General features: G+C 43.2%; 3 protein-coding genes across 3 annotated transcripts in view; 2 read left to right on the plus strand and 1 right to left on the minus strand.

The window, feature by feature from the left end:
- Positions 1 to 481, plus strand: part of ASMTL (acetylserotonin O-methyltransferase like) — a 33,328-nt gene extending 32,847 nt beyond the window's left edge. The window contains exon 13 of the mRNA XM_075736872.1: positions 230 to 481. Within this exon, the coding sequence (XP_075592987.1) occupies positions 230 to 444 (215 nt within the window). The 3' untranslated portion in view covers positions 445 to 481. The remainder of the gene's footprint in view (positions 1 to 229) is intronic.
- Positions 482 to 3,918: 3,437 nt separating this feature from the next.
- Positions 3,919 to 7,834, plus strand: SLC25A6 (solute carrier family 25 member 6). The gene is made up of 4 exons (XM_075736911.1): positions 3,919 to 4,121; positions 5,345 to 5,831; positions 6,540 to 6,680; positions 7,186 to 7,834. The coding sequence occupies exons 1-4, from the start codon at positions 4,011 to 4,013 to the stop codon at positions 7,341 to 7,343; spliced, it is 897 nt and encodes a 298-aa protein (XP_075593026.1). The 5' UTR covers positions 3,919 to 4,010; the 3' UTR covers positions 7,344 to 7,834.
- Positions 7,835 to 10,379: 2,545 nt separating this feature from the next.
- On the minus strand, positions 10,380 to 24,640 carry LOC104631414 (granulocyte-macrophage colony-stimulating factor receptor subunit alpha). The gene is made up of 11 exons (XM_075736937.1): positions 24,527 to 24,640; positions 24,226 to 24,359; positions 23,112 to 23,232; positions 21,382 to 21,511; positions 21,114 to 21,289; positions 19,813 to 19,952; positions 15,892 to 15,927; positions 14,823 to 14,952; positions 14,082 to 14,175; positions 13,344 to 13,425; positions 10,380 to 10,539 (listed from the first exon to the last, which is right to left on the minus strand). The coding sequence occupies exons 1-11, from the start codon at positions 24,612 to 24,614 to the stop codon at positions 10,471 to 10,473; spliced, it is 1,200 nt and encodes a 399-aa protein (XP_075593052.1). The 5' UTR covers positions 24,615 to 24,640; the 3' UTR covers positions 10,380 to 10,470.
- Between the last annotated feature and the right edge of the window lie 789 nt (positions 24,641 to 25,429).

The following is a 25,429-nucleotide window of genomic DNA, read 5'->3' on the forward strand; positions in this document are numbered from 1 at the left end:
CTGGCGAGTGTTTGATCCCTCCATAGTGTGGAAGGGAATTTCCTGGGCTTTGTGAGAGGAGTGGATTATGTATTTAATAGTGGATTAGTCATTTAATAACAGAGCAAATCCATAAATGGTAAATGAAATCACTAGTGTCTTGTAGTTTGTACCCTTATATATATGGTAGCAGAAATTATCTTGTCTGATAATGGATTAGTACTGTTGCGTGTGTTTGTTTTTAAATTAGGCTGTGGGATTTTGCTGGCTGAAATGGTATTGGATGATGAGAAGAAGAACAGGAGCACAGTTCTGCTGCAGTCTTTGAACATGCTTGTGCAGACAGAGGGAAAGGAGAGAAGTGGCTCTGAATATCGAGAATTACTGGAACAACATGGATTCACAAATGTCAAAATCAGATTGACGGGAAATTTGTTAGATGTGGTTCTCTGTGTTAAGACCTAGAAAAAATGGATTTAGTAGTAAAATCTGGATGTTTCTAGTCATGTTTGATGCTTTGTAATTACACAAATACATTCTCAGTTTCCCATCAATATCATAAACAAGAAATGTTATGTCAGCTTTCTGAGGTTACTTTTAAAAAGGAGAGATTGCATTTACTTGAGTAAAACGATGCTAGAAGATTCTTGCATCATTTGATGGCAGCGATACTGTGGCTACACACCACCTGTAGCACCCTCAGAAACAAGTCTCCAACCAGAAATGGTAGCAGCAGTCTGTCGTGGTTTTACCCCAGCCGGCAGCTGAGCACCACCCAGCCACTCGCTCACTCTCCCCCCCTATTGGGATGGGGGAGAGAATTGGAAAAGTTGAGAACACTCATGGATTGAGATAAAGACAGTTTAATGGGTAAAGCAAAAGCCGCGCACACAAGCAAAGCAAGACAAGGAATTCATTCACCACTTCCCATGGGCAGGCAGGTGTTCAGCCATCCCCAGGAAAAGCAGGGCTCTGTCACGGGTAATGGGTACTTGGGAAGACAAACGCCATCACTACGAACGCCACCGCTGCCCCGCACCCCCCCCACCCCGCCCCAGTCCCTCCTCTTCCCCAAGCTCCTTATAAACTGAGCATGACGTCATATAGTGTGGAATATCCCTTTGGTCAGTTGGGGTCACCTGTCCTGTCTGTGTCTCCTCCCAACTTCTTGCGCACCCCCAGCCATCCCGCTGGCAGGGCAGTGCGAGAAGCAGAAAAGGCCTTGGCTCTGTGTAAGGTTGCTCAATGATAGGTCCCTATAACAAAAACATCTCTATGTTATCAACAATGCTTCCAGCACAAATCCAAAACATAGCCCCTTGCTAGCTACTATGAAGAAAATTAACCCTCTAAGCTGAAACCAGGACATTATCCACCCCTGAGACTAAGAGTCTCATGCTCTACGAGAGTATTCACGTTGCTGAGAAATCAAGTTTCTTCATACTTGGTGCAATTAGAATAGTCCAGGTTTTAGACCAGCACAAGTTGCTTGGCCCCTGTTTCAGGAGGTTAAAGCAGATGTCATGTCAATACTCCATCACCATCCATTTTTGTATCGTTTTATGTTATACTCTCTACTATAAAGATTGTCTAATGAAGTCTGGAAACTGCTACTGCAATGGCATAGTCAAGACTGGAAGCAGAAGAACTGAAGCAGCAGCTTTGCAAGAGAGTCAAGACAGACTCCTCTGCCTTCTGTTAGGTTTCTGGAAAAGGCAGTTGCGTAAAAGCACAAGTTTCATCTGTGATTATAATTGGAGATGAAATGTGGGGGCACCACATTTGGTTCAAGAACATCCTCCTCCTCCTTTTTAGCCCTACTTAATTTGTGAGCTCTTAACAAAAGTGGATAGGAGAATATGAGAAGAAAAAAACACAAAAGAAAACAAAGTACAGAAACAGAGGGAAAAGCATGATGCTAAAGAGAAAAGGATTTCCCTCAGATGCATCTGAGCTCCCAAAGTGACCAGGACAGGACAGCTATTGACTGAACAGTTTCATATCACAAAAGCTACATACATTTTGCCTTCATTTTTCAAACGAACAACACTTCAGAGTCCCAGAATATGATGATATTCTTTTTGACTCAACAGAAAATTTTACGGGGAAAAAAATCCCAGCCTTGCACACATTGCGTTGTGTGCTATGAGAGTATTAACATCCAGTTAGGATGTTTTTTTAAAAGAAAAATCGCACACTAAGCTGTGTGTGCCTGCCTGAGAAGACGCTCCACAGCCTTTCATTAATTACATCCAAAATATGGTCCCATAACACTGTGTGTGCCTAACCCTGTGTGGGCACAGGAGTCACTTCACTATATCTGTATTATGATTTACAATATAAAATAGCACACAATTTACTTAATATATTTTGATGTGCAAGAAGAATGTATAGTGACATATAATAAATACATAGTCTCTTGTACAGAGACAAAGGCCACGCCTGGCACATCCTGTTCTCACAACATGCCCTCCGGGAGAGATGCTCTCATTTTGAAATCCTGCAAAGTACATACATGTGTAAGCAGTGGTTTCAGACACCTCACCTACTGCAACTTTGTGGTTCACCAGTCATCAAGCTAAAAAAATGTTTGGCTTTATTTACTGTTGTAGGAAACATGCATTAAAAGTGAAAGCAGTAACAAAAGATGCATGTGAACTAATGCCCTCCAGCTAGAACAATTTCAAGACTGACTTTTAGGAATAATACTTTCAGACAGAAGTTTGGCCATTAGGTGTAAAATTTCACTTGCAGCATACAATACAATTAGTAGAAATTACTAATGGAGACCAGGCCTGCCTTTGTACGGTCAGAGGCCCTGTGGTGAGCACCTGCTTGGGCAACCTGCAGAAGAGCATTTCACAGCATCTGACTTTGAGCACCTAAACAAGCCGGGACCACACTTCTCCATCGTCCCTCTAGGAAACCGCAGTTAAGTTCTTTGGCATTTCATTGTCTCCGATCAGTTCAGTCACCATCCCTGGAGGTATTTAAAAGACCTGTAGATGTGGTGCTTAGGGACATGGTGTAGTGGTGGGCTTGGCAGTGCTAGGTTAACGGTTGGACTTGATGATCTCAAAGGTCTTTTCCAACCACAACAATTCTATGATTCAGTGACTGACAGTAAAGTCTGGCGACGCAACACCCGGCACCACAATGGTGAGGAGGAGCAGGTGGGAACAGAACCTGGAAGCCAGGAGATGCCTTCCATCAGCAATTTCCCTGAGGGTGGTGAGCACGGAGCAAAACCCGCTGGTGCCCTGACAGTGCCCCAAATCCGCTCCCCCCCGGCCTCACGGCTGCTGCGGCCCCCTAGGGCCCCGGGCAGACAGCAGTGCCTCCGCCCTAGCCTGCCTGCCAGCGGTTACCACCACAGGAGCCTCCCCGTTCGCTCGCTTGTCCCGCTCATTGACGGGCCGGGCTCGCAAAGCCGCGCCACAGATCCGCTGCTGGTTCCGTTCGTGTCCTGCCGTGCGGGGCACGCCGTTACGTGGTGCACACGTACCCGCTACACGTACGTGTTCCTGCGCGCTCTGCCGCGAACGGCGCAAAGCGACAGCAGGAAACGCTTCAGAAAGCGACCGCTGTGGAAAAAACTGTGCGAACAACGGTGATCTTCGCACTGCGCTGCGGCCCGGGCCCCGCCGCGGTGCCGCGTTTGCCGCACCGCACCAGCCGGCGGGGGCCGGGCTCGGGCGGAGACGAGGACTCTCGCCGTGGGGAGCTGGCGGCCGCGGGCGGAGCGGCCGGCGATCCCGGGACACCCCGGCCGACGCGGCGCTGCGCCACTGGCGCCGCAGGGACGGGGGGAGGGAACGGCGCTGCCGCCCGCCGTAACCACCGCCCTGAGGCGACCCGGCCCCTCCCGCGCCGGGCGGTGAAGCCCCGCCCCCGCGGCGGCGCGACCAATGGGAGGCAGGGGGGCGGGGCCGGCGGGGCCCGGCATTTAGCTCATGCGCGGCGGCGGTACCGCCCTTTCGGCCTGAGCGGCAGCGGCATCTCTTTCCCGGCGGCTCCGGCGCGGCGTGAATATGGCGGACCAGGCCATCTCCTTCCTCAAGGACTTTCTGGCGGGCGGCGTTGCCGCCGCTATCAGCAAAACGGCGGTGGCGCCCATCGAGCGGGTCAAGCTCTTGCTTCAGGTCAGGGGAGCGGGGAGCAGGGGCAGCCCCTCGCTTTCCCCCGCCGGGGCCCGCGCGGGGGGTGGGCTGGGGAGAGGAGAGGGGAGGACGGAAGGAGTGCGGGCGGGCGCCGTCCCCGCCGAACAAAGGGCGCGCGCCAGGCGGTGCGGCAGACCCGGCACCAGGCGGCGGCTGGCGGGGAGGTCACGTGGGCGGTGGGCGCCAGCGACGGCGGCGGGGAAGCCGGTTCCGCTATGCGGGGCGAGGCGTTGCGGTGGGGGCGGGCCGCGGGGTGGGGGGGACGGGAGGGAGGGGCGAGGGGGCGGCTCCCGCTGTCACTTCCTCCCGACCGGGTCCTGGCGCCGAGCGCGAAGAGGGCGAGAGGGGGAGGGTGGCAGCGCGCCGCCATCTTGATGACCTTCACGTCACGGCGCGGCCGGGCAGCTCATTGGCCCGCCGGCGGGGCGGGCCGGGCCTGCGACCGGCGCGCGGGCCCTCGTGTGACCCCGTAGGGGCGGGGCGCGGCGCGAGGCGGCCTGGCGCCCCAAGGTGACTCCCGTGACCTTCGCGGCGGTCGCCGGCGTGAGCGGCCCCGGCCTCGCCGCGGTGGGGGCCCCGGCCGCCCCTCCCTCGCCATCCCCCGTACTCCTCCCCGCCCCCGTCCTGTCGGCGCCGTGCCGCTCGCGCAGGCGCCCCCTCCGCCCGCGGGCCCGGCAGCGTCAGTGAGGGCTCCCGGCTGTAGGTAGTCGCAGTCTTCACGTCCTTGGCTTGTGCTTGGCCTTGTTCTTCACGGCTTGCCCTTGCGATTTTGGCGAGTCCTGAACTCTGAAGAGGCTGGGAAGCCGCGTTAGCCAGCCTTTTTCTGGTTCTTAGGGGTGTAGGAGACCTCCTGTATCTCTGGTTCTTCCTTCACACACGTTCTCTGGGTTTGCGTGTGTGTAAAACCTAGGCTTCCAATTCTCAAGAAGTAACTCGGGTTAATCCTCAAATTCTTTAGTTTTCACCAAAATGTGAATAAATGACAGTTCTGATCTCAAGATTCAGACTGACCCTGGAGGTTTTGCCCGGAGGTTTGCTATTACAGCTGGTTTATCCTGGTTAACAGAGGGTTAGTCTCTGTGCACGACCACCATCAGGCATTCAGCCTTAACAGCTCTTTGTTTTATAGTAGAAGCAGACTTTTAACACAGCTGTAGTGCAGGCCTGCCAAGGCATACAGTCAAAATACCTATTTTTATTTGCAGGTACAACATGCAAGTAAACAAATTGCTGCTGATAAGCAGTACAAGGGTATCATCGATTGCGTAGTGCGTATTCCAAAGGAACAAGGAGTGCTGTCTTTCTGGCGAGGAAACTTGGCAAATGTCATCAGATACTTCCCAACTCAAGCTCTCAACTTTGCCTTCAAGGATAAGTATAAGCAGGTGTTCTTGGGAGGTGTAGACAAGCACACTCAATTCTGGAGGTATTTTGCTGGTAACCTGGCTTCTGGTGGTGCAGCTGGAGCCACTTCCCTCTGCTTTGTCTACCCCTTGGATTTTGCAAGAACCCGTTTGGCTGCTGATGTCGGAAAAGCTGGTGCAGACAGAGAATTCTCTGGTCTAGGGGACTGTCTAGTCAAAATTACCAAGTCTGATGGTCTGCGTGGCTTGTATCAAGGGTTCAATGTCTCTGTCCAAGGCATCATCATCTATAGAGCTGCCTACTTTGGGATCTATGATACAGCAAAAGGTAAAATTTCAGAGGGGGTCTGATAAACCTATTTTCAGAATTGTGGTGTTTGTTCTTGGATTACTCTGTAGTAACTACGTGAGCATGGAGGGGGACATGAGTGACAGTGCAGTGTTCAAGGCAAAACTTGGGCATGTATTGATGGCAGCAGGCTACTTTCCAAGTACTCCTGGTTTTGTACTTAAATGAGTTTCTCCTAATGCTAGCAAAGCGTGTTGGTAACCATTCACAATTATAATAAAGTTCTTTTTTGTTCGGTGCATTACTGTAGTTGTATTAGATTCAAGTGTGTTTAGCAGAATGGGATTGAGCAGTGCTTTCACAAAGCACTTAAGCTTGACATTTGGGGCTAGAGGTCTTTGATACTAGCTTACAGTTTAATGTAATTTAGAGACAGTCACTTAAGTTAGTGACACTTATTTCTAAAAAGAGTAGGGGATAGTTGGATTTCTTCTCATGCCAGTCTGAAAAGAATTCTGTTGCTTAAATGTTACTGGTTTTGGCTGTTGAGAAGAAAATCCTCTGAATTTCTGCTTTTTTTTTTTTAAATCGCTTCAGCATGTTTAAAGTTTATCAAGCATCTTGTTGCAAATTTCAAATATGGCTTTACAATGTTCAATAATAGTTATTCTATAACTGTCACGTGGTGAGTGAACTGGAGGAGAATGTACAAGATAAAAAGCTAATTGCCTTTTTTTTTTATTGCAGGCATGCTCCCAGATCCCAGAAATACTCACATTGTTATCAGTTGGATGATTGCCCAGACAGTGACTGCTGTGGCTGGCGTGGTCTCCTATCCTTTTGATACAGTGCGGCGTAGAATGATGATGCAGTCAGGACGCAAAGGAGGTAGGCTGTTAATTTGTGCAGCTCTTTAAGCAACATTAACAAGATGAAGTTCTTTTTTTTTCCCTTATAGTCATCCTTCAGCACTTACAGTTTCTTGTTCCATACATCTGGTTTAAGTTATATTATATTTAAATAACATGAGGAAATCCAGTAAGGCTCCTAATTTGTGGTGTTTGTTAGGAATTATGCTGAGGACTTCTCTTTATAGACTATGAAATATGCAAATGGACTGCCTGTTTGCAATGACAAACTAAATGAAGGCAGTTAGGGGACAGTATAATTTCCAAAAAGAATGCTTAACACTTATTTTGTGACTTAACTTTAAACAACTAGGCAAGCAGATCGGAATCTTTTCTATTGCCTGAATTAGTATTGTGTTACAGTCTTAAAATGTGTTTTGGGACATCACAAAGCAACTACAGAAGTGAAACAGGGCAGCTGTTAAAAACATCTTAGATACAATTACGGGAGTTAAAAATAATTCTTTGGGTTTTTTCCCCTACAGCTGATATCATGTACTCTGGAACAATTGACTGCTGGCGGAAGATTGCACGGGATGAGGGAGGAAAGGCGTTCTTCAAGGGTGCATGGTCTAATGTTCTCAGAGGCATGGGGGGTGCTTTTGTGCTTGTGCTGTATGATGAATTCAAGAAAGTTATTTAAACAGCCTAACTAGAATTGGAAATCAAGTTGAGCAGATCATGTAGAATAACTACCATTATGGACCATTGACCTTCAAGAAATTCCTGTGAGTCTTATTTATCGGAGCCAGATGATATTTGTAGATGGGGCTAGAAACTGACATAGAGGACTGATCCATTTCTTGATAACATGCATGAAGACACTGAATCTGGCAATTCAGTGTGGTGATTTCTTTTTTTTTTTTAGTGATGAGGAATTGGTGGTGTTGGTTCTGGGTCCAAAGCGGCTGGGTCCAATTTAGGCAGAAAAAATTATTTGCCTGTGGATCAGTCCCCGGTTTCAAGTCCTATCTTGTAGGACCATTAAATTGTATTTGAAAGTACTTGCTAACAAATCATGTTCTTTTCCACTTGTACTGAAGCACTATGTACCATTTTGCACAGCTGAACATCTAGCAATTTTGTTCTTAAATTGGGGCATTCTGCTGTAAAACAATAAACATACTTACTCTTTCTGTGTTGAAATTATTACATAAAAGCTTTGGGAAAGCCTCTTTTGTTTGAAAACTTGTTTCAGGTAATGGTTCCTCTGATACACTTACGCTGCACTCTGTAACAGAATAAGCTTGATTTATTTTTTTTTTTAAGAAATTGAATGTGAGAACTTGGGGGGAGGGAGGGAAGCATGGGTTATACTAATAGAAACCACTCCCATTCTTTGTGCCTGATAGTGTATGATGGGCTGCTGCAAGTGGCTTTTTGCATGATCCCTAGAAATTGTTTTGCAACTTTTCATATGAAGACTTAAAAATGGGGTGTTTTCTGTTGTAGAGCTAGGAGAACCCGAAGTCCCAAGGACAGTCAAAAAGTAATAACTCTTGCCCTTGGTAAAACAGCTTAAAATGGAAATACTTCTTTTAAAATCAATGTAGAAAGCAACACGGCATTCATGCAAAAACCCAGGAGCCTGGTAAATGCCTTCAACTTCTGAGTAACCTGTGTATTGTATTGTTGCTGCTATTTGGAAATGCTGATTGTGCCAGTCAAGATACTGTTTGGCCTGATGTGTAGCAGTGGTCAGTACCTCTGTGGAACATAAATTTAATCTGAAATGAGGCTCATTCTAAGAGGTGAAGCTGATGAGATGTGTGGGAGGGAATACATATGCTTCTGTGTAGCTGTAAAACATAGATCAAGATAGGTCAGTCTTCAATATTAACTGATTGATATCAGAAGACCAAAAACAGATCGAACAATTTCTCATACTGCTGTTTGAGATAATGTAATAACTATGTGCCGTTCTTCATATGTATATAGTCTTACTTTTGTACTTTGTAATCTGCAAAGACATGGTAGTGGGACCAGTAAAAGAAAACAAGATGTTCATCTTCCAATTGTGTTTTTAAGAGCTCTCCCTTTATCTTGACAAGGAAATGGTGTGTCATTGTACGAGTCATTGAAGGCTGACTGAGCTGGCTTGAGTTCTTTTGTGTGCCTTCTGAGGTTGCTGTTCAAGATGAAGTATTTAAATTAACTACTTGGCTTTGACTGGTTATTACCTTCCTCTGAAACATAATTCACTTTTTTCTGTTCACATCAGTACGTGAGTGCAAGTACATGACACAGCTGCTTTGTACACTGACTAATAGCAAACTTTATGTACCTACTGCAAGTGGTTTTTATCCTGTTCAGTAATGGGAGCTCTCATGGTGTGGGCAGGTCATGTGGTGTTGACTTTGCCAATCAACCTTCTGTTTCAGTTATAATTCTATTGATTTGGAGGGGCAGGAGAAGAGTTTTTGTCTGTATAAATACATTGCTTGGTTATTTTCTGTGTCAGTTGCTTGACAGGTAGAGGTAATGATAGGATACCTCCCATGAGCTCACTGAGCGCATGGTGGTCCAAGCTTTGTGAGGAAGAACCAAACATGAAAATTATTTGAGCAGCCCCTCTCCCCTCCAGAACTAGTTTTTAGCCAAAAGAAATAGGAAAAGAAATCAATGCAAGTGTGGGTGTTTTGTTGTTTCGGTTTGTTTCAAGTGGAACTGCAATTTACCTATGCTGTGTGTGCAGCATGTACTAGTTGGTGTTCGTTTTTTTAGCATATGGCTTCCCTTAGTCATGCAGCAGCAATTTTCAGTGTGTGATTATGCAGTGTGGGAACATGAGGCAAACAATAAATGAGACTTTTAAAAGAAGCGTTTGTTTTCTGCCTTATTGAAACACTTGATGAAATGTATTTATTTTGAAAAATATTTTTGACAGGAAAATACCTGGAGTTTGTGAAAGTACTGGCATCTTAAAGCTGTATTATATTAAGGCATTGGAAATAGGGCTTGCACACTTTGAAGGGAATAAATAAAATGCATTGGTGTGAGGAAATCTTTACATTTAAATCCAGTTATTAAATCTTACAAATTTTATTCCAATCCTCACAACTGTTACTGAAGACTGGAATACTATCTGAGTTAAGTCCATGTTAATAGTGCAGAGCTTCACGTTTGCACTGGAAGTACTGAGCTCATGAAATGACCGACTGGCAAGCCCAGCATTAATCGTTACTTTTGGTGAGCGTCATTTCCCTTTTTCTGTTTTGCATAAAGTTTATAGAATGTACTGTGATGTTCTGATACTGCCAGTTGCAAAGTTGAAGGGCAATTTTAAACACATTTTGAATAGCTAAGTTTCCCCTTCAGGAAATATTCTGGGAACATAAAAATGATAAGCTGGGAGAACTAACTACTGTGGCATTCTTGACCAGTCCTATCCTGTAGGAAATTGTATTCTGAGGGAGAGGCATCATAGTAATGGAGATGGTAAATAATAAGTTTATTGTGTGTTGTGGATGAGAGGCCTTGTCTCACACTGTGAAGAAAATCTCAGCAAGGTTTAACCAAGCCCTCACAGGAGGTGTTTGCAGGAAAGCTTAGCTGCCAGGCATTGTGGTTTTGGACAAAAGGAGAAGAATAAATTTCACTGGTTTTCTCCACCTTTTTTTTCCCCTGCTCCATTTTAGGTAGGATAAATAGTTTTACAGGCGATAATTAATTTCTGGTCTGTGCTGTGAAGTACTCCTGAATTGTCAGGAGGATCCATGATTTTCTTTCCTGTTGGGGAATTTTGGAATTCCTGTTGTCTTTCTGGAAAGTTAGGTCGTCTCTTCAACCATAGTTATTTCCTTGACAAAGATATTTTTTGGTAGGTTTACATATTCTGTCTAAAAAGAAAGAAAATTCGTTAGCATGTAACATGCAATAAGCTGCGGAGTCACTGCTGATGATCAGATTTGAATCGCCAGTACCAAATGACAAATGTTTGATTCACCAGTACCAAAGCACCTCGTCTTGCTATTTTAATGCATGAGAAATGCTTGCAAAGCGGGAGGTAAACATAGTTGAAGGGCAGTTAAGGATTGTTTGACCTTTATCATACATGAACAGTGCTAGCTATTTGTCAGCTGAAGGGAAAAGGATAAAAGTTAATTTAAATACTGCATGCACTCCTTAGCTGGGATAATGGAAGAAAATTATTCAGTAAGTATTGCCTGAGTTTTCCACATGTAGGGATTGACTAGACTATGCACAAAACATTTTGGTTGCTGTTACACGCTTATGTTGGTTAACCTGGACATATACAAGAGTGGAGGTTGCTGGGTGAGATCCTGGTACTGATACAGGGCCTGGGGCTTAAAATATTGAGGGGAGATAAATTTGATTTAAAAAAAAAAATTGTGGGAGGGATAGTACGGGGTGGGGGGGTAGACACAGGACAGGCTGGCTCTTGTGTTGAGGGTGTGTTACAGAACATCAAACTTGGAGGGGAATTTTGTCTGGGATTGGTAAGCACTGCAGGGCTTCACAGTCATGGTGGTTTATGCTAATCGGCCGTTCTGTGGGGAAAACAATGTATCTGCACACAGGGTGTGTCTTGCAAGTTCTTGGAATTTATTTAGTTCAGGAAAAGAAGAAAACAAAGTATTAAAAGTATAGTTCTGAATGAGGGTGAGGAAAGCATTTGGGGTGAGTGACCAAAAAGTGAAGTAAAACAAAATGGATTAGAGGAATGCAAGGTGTCTGAGGTACTGAGTGAATTGGTTCATAGGATCTTACCCACAGCAAATAGTGTGCAAAATCAGTGCAGAATGGTTAGGGTTGTAAATCGTGAGGTTTTTCAGTGATCTAAGGGAAAGTTGTATTGTGAACCAGGACAAATAATGAGAAAATGTGGAAAGTCATCCATTAAGTGGGGATGAAATGAGGAAATGCAAGCTTTAAAAAGCCATTATTAGCAAAGGACATTGCAGGTTTCAAAATCGTTCATAAATACACTAGCACTAAGTGCCGACAAGAGAGAGTCCTGGTATTCAGTGGAGAAGGAGAGCTCTCCTGAGGTAACCTCTTGGTGCTTTATTATATGCTTTGAAGAGTTACAGCATTCTATCAGTGTTAAAGGTACCTGAATGTGGAGAGAAGAGGTAAAATAAAACTAGGCCTCAAGACTAGATTAAAATAGGCAAAGAAGAAATTGTTTAGACACATCAGAGACGTAGGAGTTATCTTCACAATGCCTGTTGGCAGATATGAGGCAGCCTGAGCTGAGGACTTCACTTGAACTCTGACAATTACTGCCGATAAATTGCTGCCTGTGTGGAAGTGCCTGTGCCACCGTGCACAAAACCACATCCACAAAGGCTTCTGGGTTGTACTGGAGTGATTTGAATAGTTCTGGTAGTATATGCACAGGAATTTGGAAGCCCCTCAAGTTTAGTAAAAGCAAGCAGTCTGGAGGGTCTGCAATTCTTGAAGGACTGCTTGCTACTTTACTAGCAATTGCTGTTTAATAATTTGATGGACTATGGACTCTGTAGCCTTAGCTCTGGCAGCCTGATACGAAGTGAGATATCAGGTATTTATCCCTTAAGATGTATGAGGAAACTCATCCAAGTTACATCACTACCTGCTTTCTATTAAAGCCAAAGATGGTAGGACCAAAGCAAAATAAATTAGGACAATGTGCTGGTATATAGTTGCGAAAACTGGTAAGTTTTAGTAGTAATAGCTTTGAAGATACTTTGTAAAGTATTGACAGAAAAATTATGTGAAAACTTTGGAAAGCTTCTTTGAAAAGGGTGGTGTTGCCCACTGAAACATTGTAGGCAATAAAACCAGCCCAATTTATTGACTTAAAGTACATCTCTGCTTTAGCCAGCTGATAGAGAACATTCCCTCACTATGCAGATGCTGCACAAACCACTCTTCAGATGGAGGAATGAGAAGAGAAGCATGAATGGTTTGAAGCCTGGTTGTCATGACATGTGAAGAAAGACTGGAAGAGTTAGTTGCTGTTGACAGTCTGCAAGTGTGTAAGATGTTGTAAACAAGAAAGGAATAAGGATAAGATGTAATGGATTTTAAGTGAAATAAAACATAATTTTAAAAGCTTTCTAAAAGTAAGAATAATTCATTATTAGAATAAACTGCATAGGGATGCTACAGAATATCGGTCAAACACAATTGGCACAGAACATCAAAACTGTCATAACTAATCCCATACTGAAGGAGAGAGGAAGGCTAGGTAACCTGATGAGACTTTCCTGCCCCACTTTTCATGATTCAATGCAACGGGGTTTTTTTACATAGTATAGGTCAGACTTATAAAATATATATTCACATTGTATTATGATCATTGATATTTGAAAATGCTAATGGAAAATGTTTTCTCATTTAGGTTATTTTTCAAAGTATGAACAGCAACCTAGCAAAACTGGTACACACAGAAATTACTGGCCTCAGTAAGAGTGATAGCTTTGGTCTTAAAATGTGGCTGCAAATGCGTGCAGGATAATCACTACTCCCAGCACTGGCATAAAGAGTTTCTAGTTTCAAAACAGCATACTTTGCATGGGAGCAAGTTAGCTTTTAATGGACCAAATTTCATGCTCATCTTTATATGCCTATTCTAGTCTTTGGCCCATCGTGGTTTATAGTTAACAAAATTGATTGAATTGAAAAGAAAGCATACCTGGATATCTTCATCAGTTGATATATTAAATTTGTCTCTCGGTTTTGGAATGGGAGAAAATATGCTCTTGAAACTGCAATACCTTTGGGTAGAAAACGGGATTGTGAATAAATTAAAAATACTGGTAATATAAACTTACACAAACATTTTCTGTTATACCTTAAGCACATTTTTTACTTTCCAGATTGAATAGCTATTGCTCTAGAAATCACTAAGTGAGAAGGAAAATATTCTGAGTATAGACTGGTGGGTAACTATTATTACACTTATCACTTGGGTAACTAAAATTTATTTTGTGATGAGAGTCACTGTAAATGCTTTATTAAAAATGGCATTCAATAAATCAATGGCTTTCAATAAATAAAATTTCTTCCACCACTAAGTGAGAAGTTTTATCAAAATAACACCACATTCATTTGTCCTGATTCCTTCTTGTCTGGTACTGTATGAAGCCAATGGCTTTAAAGCAATGTGGATGTTAAATACTTAAGAATAGAAATGGTTCTGCAGGATCTGGTGGAATCAATCACTTCCTCACTTTAACATCCTTTCCCCCTTTTTCACTTGTAGTGATTTTGCATGCCAAAGTGCCATGCACAACAATACTGGTAATAATACTTCATGACATTATTAATCAGATTATTTAAGCTTGTAAGTAGGAAGGTGGGAGATAGAAGGAATGTGTTTCGTAGAAATAATACTATATCAATAGTTTCTACATCAATAAGGTTGATTTACCTTTTGAAAAGATAATACTGAAGCAGTACCACTGAGATTGTTCCAAGTGCTATCAGAAATGAAGACACCAAAAAAAAGTAATCTTTCCCTTGACCTGAAACATCCAAGAGGGAGAGATATCTTAGCATGCTGCCTTTGTGACTGTCAGTAATGAATGCAAATTTCACCCAATTTTTTGAATAATCTGGAAGACTTCAACTTGACATCTTACCGAACTGTGTGAAAAAAAATCAGGTACACTAAATGGTATTTTAAACTATTATTTCAAACATTTAAAATGTAGAGAATTAAAAAAAAAATGCAGAAAAGGAGAAGGAGAAATGAAGTCACAGTACGAATAACAGAGAAAAAGTGATGGAACTGTAAAAAGAATGTTGAGGAAAGGGTGAAAAGGAAGATCCGGAAGGAAAGGGATGATATTCATGGCAAAAACTTAAAGAACTGAAAGGCAGCCTCAGCGCTCTGGACCAAAGACATGACTGGATCTGTCTCAGCCTGTTCTGTAGCCCTGGCATCTGAGAAACTGCTGCCTTCCCAATCCAAATTAAGCAAAGGCTGATATCAGCCTCCGTTGCCATAGTACTGGAGCATCTGCTCCACATCATTAATAATTTCCACCTGGTTCCTTCCTCGTCACTGGGTAAGAATTAAGATTTTGTTCATATCTGTGAGTGTGAGGGAGAAAGGGAGGCAAACATGGTAATACTGAAAAAAAAAAATTAAAAAAATTCACAGTCTTACCAAACTCGATGGGTTCACTCCATTCCCCCCACTTTAAGCTTACGAGACAGCTTCTTCCACGTGTTCTGATTTTCAGAATGTATTTTTTTTTCTCATTGTAATTTTGGAATTTGTATGTCCCAATCCTTACCTAAAATCAAAGCAATCAGACTGTGCATTTCACCCCATAGGCAAATATTAATAAAATTTGGAGTTTAATTTCCTGATACAGTTTCTATAAAAAATGAATGTGTATGATTTTTGTAGGTATGTAGTAGTTAAACATTCTTCTCCCCAAATTTAAACCCATGATAAAATAGTTCATCCTGCCACCGATCTTTCCCTTTTTTGAAGTTTAAAGTTGGATTTTAAAGTTTATTGAGTCTTTAATTTATTATGCTTTAAGGACACTTTTTTGTGTCCTTGTTTATGGATCCTTAAAAACCCAGAAGGACAGAAAGCTGAAACTGGAGAAGCACACGGAAATTCATCTTACAAGCTTTACGGGGATTAATCATGCAAATATTCCCTGGATGGTGTCTGTCAAACAGACTAAATGTTTTTGAGACCATCCTATAACAGATATGTATCATCTGGCCTCATGATGCTTTATACAAAGTCTGGAATCTGCCAAGTCTAAGGTGCTCCCAGTGCTGAGAGGACCATAGGGTTGCAAGGAGAAGACTAACTCTGTGTGTATTAACTTCCACAGGTTTTGAAGATCTCGGCGTTCCCTTTGTCTTGCTGTCCTGAACTAGAGTGGTATTTTTCCACCAACAGATATGAGACTGTTTCCAATTTATATTAAACAAAATGTTACATCTGTCTGAATCAAAATCACAATCTATTTGTGTGATAAAAGTATGAAGTTTTGTGAAATGCATGGAAAATTCTGCCTGGTGTAAGCTGTGCCATCAAAAGGGAGGTATTAAATTTACACATAAAGATGCCACAGGAACATATTCTCCTGAATTCTCATTGCTATATTGATACAAAAACTATAGTTCTAGAAGTAACTCTATTCTGTATAATGGTATTTATATGCTTAAGTGGGCAAAAGCACAAATTTGTACAGGACAAGGATACTTACTTCAGGATTCTTTGTCTCTTTTTCTTTTTTCTCATCCTGCAAATCAAAGACAAATCTTGATTTTTATTATTTTCTTGTCAAATAACCAAACATTTCTCCCTCTTTTGTTGTCATTTTCTTGCTTATAAAGTTCATAAGTAATTTTAAACTGAATAATCAATTGGATACTCTGCACCAGTAACATCCCAAAATATATCACTTTATTCAGAGTTTTGGCTTCCTCCATTTCATTTTAGAAAAGGAAGGAAACCTGTATTATTTATCAGTGGTTGTGAGAAGCTGTATTTGCCTCTAAGGGCATATTTATGCTGTGCATTCTCATCCAGAAGTATATTGAAATTATACAAGCAATCAAATCATCCTCCAAACACAGCAGATCTGGAAGCTGTGATTTCACAACAGTTTGATAACGTGGGGCAGAAAATTGAGGTGAACAGCAAATTTCCTCTCCTTCCAGTCAAAGTCTCTGTTAGACATCTAAGTAAGTGATCCATACGCAGGGGCTTCCTACAAAGTACTACAAAGAGCTACTTACACATCCCATGCAATCAAAATTTAATTTACTAGAATCAAACATTGATCAATCCTGGATCAAAGAACCTGAAAATTCTGAAAAAAAGGATGGGTTAAAAAATGAGTGAACAAAATCAACAGCAGTGATTTTTAGCAAGAATCTCAGAAAACATTGAAAAGCTGAGGTCCTGGAAACATCCGTCACATGTAATGTCAGAAGGATAGCTGGCATTATGGAAAACTCAGAAAGATGTTATTGGAAGGAACGTCTAATTTCAGAAAATGTATGTTGCATTATAAAATAGACTAGTATTTCCCCATTACTCATTGTCAGCTGAGCTCTTTCGACTCAGAACATGATGGAAGTCATCAGCCTGTGCTGTGAATGGAGAGGGTGCAAATGATTTGCTTAAACTTTAGGTGTACAGTGCCGTTTTAGCTGTTCTGGGGTATCCTGCCTTACCTCTGACAGCCTCTCCCAAAAGGTCTGAGTTATATCTGCCATCTCCATGTAAGTACCTCTAGTACTTCCAGTACCTATAGCACCTTAAGGGGCATGAGGCACCCCCTGCTCAGCTGCATGGAGCCCTAGATGTGCATTGACTGTTGTGGAATGTCTGTGCTCCTTTGCAGACACCTACATTAAGGTGCCTCAGTCTGTGAGATGAATTTCACACCCAAATGTAGGAATCTACTGAACCCTACCCATTCTGGACTTGTGCAAGGCATTTGACACTGTCCCGCACGACATGCTTGTCTCTAAATTGGAGAGACATGGATTCGAGGGATGCACCACTCGGTGGATAAGGAATTGGCTGGATGGTCGCACTCAAAGAGTTGTGATCAACGGCTCAATGTCCCAGTGGAGATCAGTGATGAGCGGCATTCCTCAGGGGTCAGTACTGGGACAGGCGCTGTCTAACATCTTTGTCGACGACATGGACAGTAAGATCGAGTGCACCCTCAGCAAGCTTGCCGACGACACCAAGCTGTGTAGTGTGGTCGACACGCTGGAGGGAAGGGATGACATCCAGAGGGACCTTGACAGGCTGGAGAGGTGGGCCTGTGTGAACCACATGAAGTTCAACAAGGCCAAGTGCAAGGTCCTGCACGTGGGTCGGCGCAATGCCAAGCACGACTATAGGCTGGGTGGGGAATGGATGGAAAGCAGCCCTGAGGAGAAGGACTTGGGGGTATTGATTGATGAGAAGCTCAACATGAGCCGGCAGTGTGCGCTTGCAGCCCAGAAAGCCAACCGTGTCCTGGGCTGCATCAAAAGAGGTGTGACCAGCAGGTTGAGGGAAGTGATCCTGCCCCTCTACTCTGCTCTCGTGAGACCCCACCTGGAGTACTGCATCCAGCTCTGGGAGCCCCAGTACAGGAGAGCCATGGAGCTGTTGGAGCGAGTCCAGAGGAGGGCCACAAAGTTGATCAGAGGGCTGGAGCACCTCTCCTGTGAGGACAGGCTGAGAGAGTTGGGATTGTTCAGCCTGGAGAAGAGAAGGCTCTGGGGAGATCTAATTGCATCTTACCAGTACCTGAAGGGGCCTACAGGAAAGATGGTGAGGGACTGTTTATCAGGGAGTGTAGTGACAGGACAAGGGGTAATGGGTTTAAGCTGAAGGAAGGTCGATTTAGATTAGACGTAAGAAAGAAATTCTTTCCTGTTAGAGTGGTGAGGCACTGGAACAGGTTGCCCAGCGAGGTTGTGGAGGCCCCCTCCCTGGAAGTGTTCAAGGCCAGGTTGGATGGGGCTTTGGGCAACGTGGTGTAGTGGAGGGTGTCCCTGCCCATGGCAGGGGGGTTGGAACTAGATGATCTTTGAGGTCCCTTCCAACCCAAACCATTTTATGATTCTATGATTCTATGATTCTGAATGCACCATGGGAAAGAAGAGGTAACATGTATTTCTTTAAAATAAATATTTTGATAATATTGCTTTAGTCACATGTTGTAACCTATACATTTATGTAAAAAATTCTAAGTATTTCACACAAGATCTTACTGTCAAAGTATACCAGCCAGCTGGAAATCTATGCATACTGCAATTGCTCCTTGAAATAGCTACCAAGGTAAATACCATTAATGCATGCCAGATACAAAATCCAGGCAATCCCAACAGCATGCAAGCTGCAGGCCTTGAATTAATCAGTGTTAAGGATGTATTGCTTTATTCCAGTTTTATATTTATGTTTAATCCTTAGTTGAGCTTTCCTGTCATGGTCTTGTATTAGGAATGCCTGAGGAACTGCCACTATGGTAAGCTGTGGCTGGGAAAAGGGGTGGGTAGGTGTGCTGGTTTTGGCTGGGATAGAGTTCATTTTCTTCATAGTAGCTAGTATGGGGCTATGGTTTGGATTTGTGCTGGACACAGCGTTGCTAACACAGGGATGTTTTCGTTACTGCTGAGCAGTGCTCACACAGAGCCAAGGCCTTTGCTGCTTCTCACACCACCCCACCAGCGAGTGGGCTGGGGGTGCACAAGGAGTTGGGAGGGGACACAGCCGGGACAGCTGACCCCAACTGACCAAAGGGATATTCCATACTGTATGATGTCATGCGCAGCTTATAAGGGGCTTGGGGAAGAAGAAGGAAGAGGGGGACATTCGGAGTGATGGCGTTTGTCTTCCCAAGTCACTGTTACCCATGACGGAGCCCTGCTTTCCTGGAGATGGCTGAACACCTGCCTGCCCATGGGAAGTGGTGAATGAATTCCTTGCTTTGCTTTGCTTGTGCGCACGGCTTTTGCTTTACCTATTAAACTGTCTTTACCTCAGCCCATGAGTCTTCTTTTACCCTTCCAATACTCTCCCCCATCCCACTGTGGGGGGAAGTAGCGAGCTGCTGTTTGGGGCTGAGCTGCGGGCTGGGGTTAAACCATGACAGTAGGGAGCCCCAATTTGTCAAGGTGCAAACGTTACCCATGTGTGGAAATCACATAATGGTGAAATAGGTACCCCAGGGATGGGGAGGAAGAGCTCTATTTCTTGCCTCATTGTGAAACTTATGGGCTCAAAGACTTTTCCTGCCCAGAGAAACTGGATGAGCATGAGGGGTTCAGGCCTGGGCTGGAGGCTGCCACCAAGGCAGCGCCCTCGTTGCAGATTGCAGAATGCCATCACGCAGTCATCTTCTGTGAGATGTGCTCATGCAGGAAAGCATCTCAGGTGCACTCCCAGTCTTTGGACAGGGACCCCTCTTAACAGTTCCCTGCTCTCATCTGCTTTCCTGCTTTGCACTTCTGATTAATTTGAAATTAGGTCATGAGCAGTGGGATGCAAGACCAGCAGAGCTGGAGCAGAACACCACAGCTTATGAGAGAGAAGTTAATAAATAAAGGCAACAGAAGTTATAGATATGCATGTACATAGGTACAGTACCAAATACAAACTAAGAAATTATTTTTACCTTATTTTGTATGCTGATTTCATACTGAAAACACTTTGCGTTTTCCACATGACTTGTGCGGGGTGGTTGCCATGTAATTATGCAACCCGTTGTATCTCTAGTACAATTGACAGTGATATTTAATGGAGGAGTGAGTATTTCTGGAAAGAAATGAAATAATTAATGTAGACATGGTCAGTAATCAGTTAGAACTTGTGTTCAGAGCAAAATACATGTGAAGTTGAGGCAACTGATGTACAACTGTGTACTACTGATGTTAATAAATGCTATCTAGTAAACAGGAGTAAAATACAGTAGCAAAACTTGGGAATGTATCACTTCAGTTTTTTGACATCTGAAGTAACTGAAGTTTGTGTAAAAAAAGTATGAAGGACTTCTTTGTGTAATTCAGTAGTAAAATCACCAGAGTGATTTTACTAATTTTCATACCAACAATACAAGTCTTCATAGGAGAAAAGATGGAAGCTTTTGTGTGTGTGTCTTAGTATTCAAGGTAGAAGATCAAGTCATCGGAATTTGAGTGCCTACAATATAGTTGACTAAGTGTGACCTAAGTGCCTAACCACTATGGCCAGCTGAGACCTCATCAGTAGTGCCCACAATGTCTGCAAAGCCGTCCGGTGTACCATGGAGCAGGCATGCTCGGCTGAATAGCTCTGGGCTTTACAGCCTGCATCGGCTGCAGGCAGGAGCCAGTCTCATGCTGTGCATCTCAGACCACACAGGACACCCAGGAGGACCCTGGTCTCTCACAGGTCCTGGACCACATCTGCAAGCCTTGTAAATGCCTCAAGTGACTGCGGGTGTCTCAAATGGCACTAGAGGCATGTTTTTAGGCAACTGAATCCTGTCCCAGATCTCTATCAGAGCAAAACCACCTAGCTCATGCATAGGTACCCACATATTTAACTAACGCAGTCTTAATTTGGAAGTTGAACCCTCCCTCAGGTTTCAGGACACGTAGCTCTTGCAGCTCTCAGAGAGGTGTGGAATTAGGGAATGGCAAAATGGGCCCATCATAAAGGTGGCCTCAAAAGTCTAACCATTGTGTTTCATCACTTGGATTCCATGGATATGTTCACACCACTTCTCCGGGCCATTATTTCAGGCTGCCTCTGCCTTTGCTTGTTTTAGTCAATTTTTGGAATTATATTCTGTCAGCTATCAGGAGCGAAGTCTGTCCTGCAGTGAAGAATCTTGAGATGGCTACAGGCTTTGTTTCATTCTTCTTTTCTCTTCAGAGAAATATTCTGCACTTCTTTATTTTATAAAACAGTAATAAAATAAAAATGTTCACTTACCAATTTCATACAGTTCAATGTACTCATCATAGAACTGGATCAGGGAGTCTTTGCTAGACCCATTCACCAGGAAGTAAGCTTTTTCAGTCTCTATCTTCACATTTTGGAATCTACATCCCGTGTTCCTGCCAGTTTCATCTTTAATGTAAAGCTCACATTCCATCTCGTCAGCATATCTGTACATAGCAAGGTATTTTAGTTAAATGTGGGCAGTGTGATGTGTCAAATGAGAATTCAGACTTCCCTAGACTCAAGCAGACCTACTTACTTCGAGTTCTGCCAGTAGAGAAAATATTGGGTATCTCCTGGAGCATCCCTGCCCGCTTGCCAAGTGCAGTTCATGAAGGAAACGTTATAAATCACACAGGAGAAGTTTTCAACGGCCGACCCATTCATGCCTGCAAACACAGGAATGCCCATGATGAGGAAAAACCGTGTGGTTGCTCCAAGCTGGAGGATCTTAGCACACGCCCAGATATGTTAGACACCTGCAACTGCAGCTGTTATTGCTTGGGTTAGGCATGACAACTGCGAGAAAGCTGGACTCTCACCTTATTTAGACTGCCTCTGAACTGTGAAACCTGGGAATGAGCAGAACATTCACACAGGTAAAGGAAGGCACATTGCCTTTTAACACCATCCTTGGTGCTATAGAGAGAAGTATTTCTCCTTTTAAAATTAATGGTCAGGAATCCACTCCTGAAGCGCTTACACACAGTGTTTAAAAAGCTGGGATTTTAAAAGTCAGGTGGGGCTCTCTAATCAAATAGCCTCCTAGCTAGAGCTTTCCACCCTGATATGAGAGACAGAGATTTGATCTCTTCCTTTTCTGGAGCACACTGAAGTGGGTTTCTTTGGAAGCTCCCTCACGGCCGGGCTGTGCAGGCATGCTCTGCCTCCTTCTCTCTTCAGCCAATTTTCTGCTTCATTCTGCTGCATGCCCCAACTTCAGCGAGAGGGTGGAGGCTGGTGCTGCCTCCAGCCCCCAGGACTGAGGGCACCCTTGTGGAAGAAGGGAGGAATTCCCCGGGGAACTTGCATGCTTGGAGGATAGGGCCAGCTGGGGAGGAACACGAAAAGCAAGAGGTTTCAGGAGGCAGTGTGTCCTGGCTTGTATTTTGAGGGTCACCGTGAGACTGTTTCCTGCCAAGTCCCCAGGAAGAGATGAGTAGGGAGTACTTTCTCTGTTCAGATATGAGCAAGCTGCTAATCTCATCACCTCTGACAAGTCTGAAATATGCCAGTTACATTTGGCTGCAGGAGCAGTGGTGACTGGGAACTTTTGTGGAGAGCTCTGAGTTCAGAAGGAAGGGGAAAACAGGTTGCAAAAACCTCAAGTTTGGCATTATGAACCTAGGATCTGCCTAAATCCCACTCTGATGAACTCCCACATGGGGCAGGCTCAGAGTATCTTTGTAAACAATTGCCGCAGCTCAGTGGGTGCACAGCAGCTGAGGGAACCCACGTGTGCGTGTGTGCGCGCGCGCGCGTGCACACCACGGCCAGATCAGGAGATTGCTACATTCGGTTTGCCCCTAGCTGCTTATCACTGACACTTCCTTTCCTGTCCTCCTCCCATCTTATGGGTTCACTGATCCCCAGACTGTGCCGTCAGCTAGCTCTGTGGTCTGGCTCCTGACAAACTCACCAACAGCCCAGCAGAAAAGCATTTAATAAAGAAATGGGCGCTAACATCTTAATTTGTAACAGCCCCAACAGTTATTTGAATCCACCCTTAAACCACTGTAATTTAGTGGCATTTTGGAGCCCTACTATGAAAGAGAATAATGCAATTACTGATACATTTGTAATAATGCATCTCTTGCAGAATTGCGGAAACGTTCATTACAGAACAAATAATTTTAGCAGATCATCAAAAAATAATTTTTAATAGAAAATAAAGCAGTTGCCTCCTGTGTAAGGAATTATTTTCTAAGACAATGTTTTCCTTGAAAAGATTGCAAATGGAGAAAACCTCACCCAGAGCATAGACATTACCTCCAGGGAGAAAGGTGCAGTTTTTTGAGATACTTGTGTTTGTCACTTCAATGATAAAGAATACTCCTTTGTGTAGAGGCACGTCTTCTTTCACTGGAAAGCTGCATAGTGAACTATTCACCTGAAAAAGAACATGTTAATGTTTTATTTCTCTGTTTTTCCTCTGCTGGTGTTAGATGATGCTGGCTATAAAAGTGCAACTCAGAAACTCAATTTTTAGGGCCAAAATCTTGTGTGTATATGTATGTGTTTTAGGTTCAAGAGCTGACCCTCTCCTTTACTACTTAAGGGTGATGTAGAATGGAGCTGAGTGATCAAAAGCATAACTACACAAAAAGGTTTGCAACTCAGGAGTTGGATGCTACACTAGTGTGCAACTATTAGAGAAGGCTAATAGTACCCCAGTGGTGTAACAGAAGATGGTTAATAAATGGGGGAACCACAATGGAATTTAATCAAAGGATTAAGCAAAATAGAAGTCCTCGTCTGACCTCCCCAGGGGTCAGAAAGTTTACTATGGCATTATACTTATGATCTTCAATAAAGATGTGATGTGTTTTTGTAAAATGTATTTCTAATTAAGGCATCTGCTAAGCTAAATAAGCCATCTCTCTCTCTCTTTCTGTCAAGCTTCCTACTTTTCTCTTTGGATAATGTGGACTTATAACATAACCTGTGCTACAGGCATGATCCAATTTACCGGGAAACAAGTGAAGAACTTGAGATGATGAAAATCCATGACAGTGTTTGGGCAATTCACTTTTTATTTGAAGGGTCTCTTGCTCTGTCTCTCTAAATTCTCTAGGAGTCTCACAGTCCCTTTTTTTCAGCAGCTACATCCCTATTCATGATTCAACATAGCTACAGTTCAAGCTATTGACTCCTTTCCACTTTGGTGCCAGATCTTCAGTTCTGTGGTATGCATGGGATGCTCCTCCTGCAACAGATACACCCTGGCAGTGGTGACGGCTTTCCACAGACCCTGGCAGATCAAGCTGTAGACTGCAATCACTGATCAAATTTTACCTACAACTGATTCATTTTTTCAAAGTGAAATCGATAAAAGGTAAAGAAAAAAATTGCAATTATTTATCTCAAAGAAAAGCAGGTTTACCATGTCTGTAAATTTCATGGCCTTGTTCATGATGGTACATTTGTAGTTAGAGAAATTCTTGTTGCTCTCCCAGGAGAGTTCCATTTTTTTCCAATTCATTTTCACATTCGTAATAGATGATTCTTGTGGCTCTGCTGCAAGTGTTACAGAAGTTCAGTAAGAATATGCTATTGTTTTTGTTGAATGCAGAGGATAGTATCTGTCAGGCTTAAGATGACAATTGCCAGATTAATTGCAAATATCTCTGGTAAATGAAGAATTAAACCCTGTTTCTCAGATTATATTGCAAAAATGTACTTACACCCCATACACTGGATGTCAGCATGCAAGGGATAAAATAGCATCATACACCACCAAATCAGGCAAAGGAGTCCAAGCATATCAAACATCTTTTCTTCTTTTGAAAGACACAATAAAGCCTACAGGAGAAAAAAAGAAAAAAATATGCCAAAATGTACTTTGATTTCTGCAAAGCTTCATTTTTTTTCCTCATGGGAAGAGTGAAAGATGCTGTCTAATTCACATCTAGAAAATATTCTTTAGAAAAGCCAGAGGATGTGCTTCAGGATGTCTTCTTTGAAAGAACTGAATAGGCTCACTATTGTCTATTACAGCACAGCAGTTTGAGAAAGAGACCACAGACTCTCATGATACATGGTACATTCACTGTATTTGGTGTAGAGACCATGACTTAGGATTACTGTTGTCCCATCTGAATTCAGATGCTTTTCCATTATCCTGAATATCCCAAATAGCAGCATGTATCATAAACTTGATGACACTTCTGTCAGTTCCTGACTAATCTGAATGAATTTTTCATTTTTTATATGTGGTCCTTCACTTCTCAACTCTTTTAGTGGAAAACTGAATATACTAAAGAATGCCAGTTGTTAGGTGTGGTTTACAGTATCTAACTATTAAATAAAATACTTTTTTCTACACTTTATTTGTTATTATTTGTTTTGGGTCCAGAAATTGTTGAATCTTACTGTGGACATTATGAAACTTTGAGGATGTCTGCTCTGTAATCAAAACATGATGCTAGCTCATAGAATATGTCCATAAAAATTTTAAACTAATATAACTAGAGTGATACACAACTGAACTTGGGCTATAAAATATGCTTGAGCGGCTAGGAAAAAATGCTGAACCTGCTTAGAGCTATTTTAGACAATGTGACTCTCAAGTCTTCATGTACAGTTCA

Source organism: Balearica regulorum, chromosome 1 (genome assembly GCF_011004875.1).
Source record: "Balearica regulorum gibbericeps isolate bBalReg1 chromosome 1, bBalReg1.pri, whole genome shotgun sequence".
NCBI lineage: Eukaryota > Metazoa > Chordata > Aves > Gruiformes > Gruidae > Balearica > Balearica regulorum.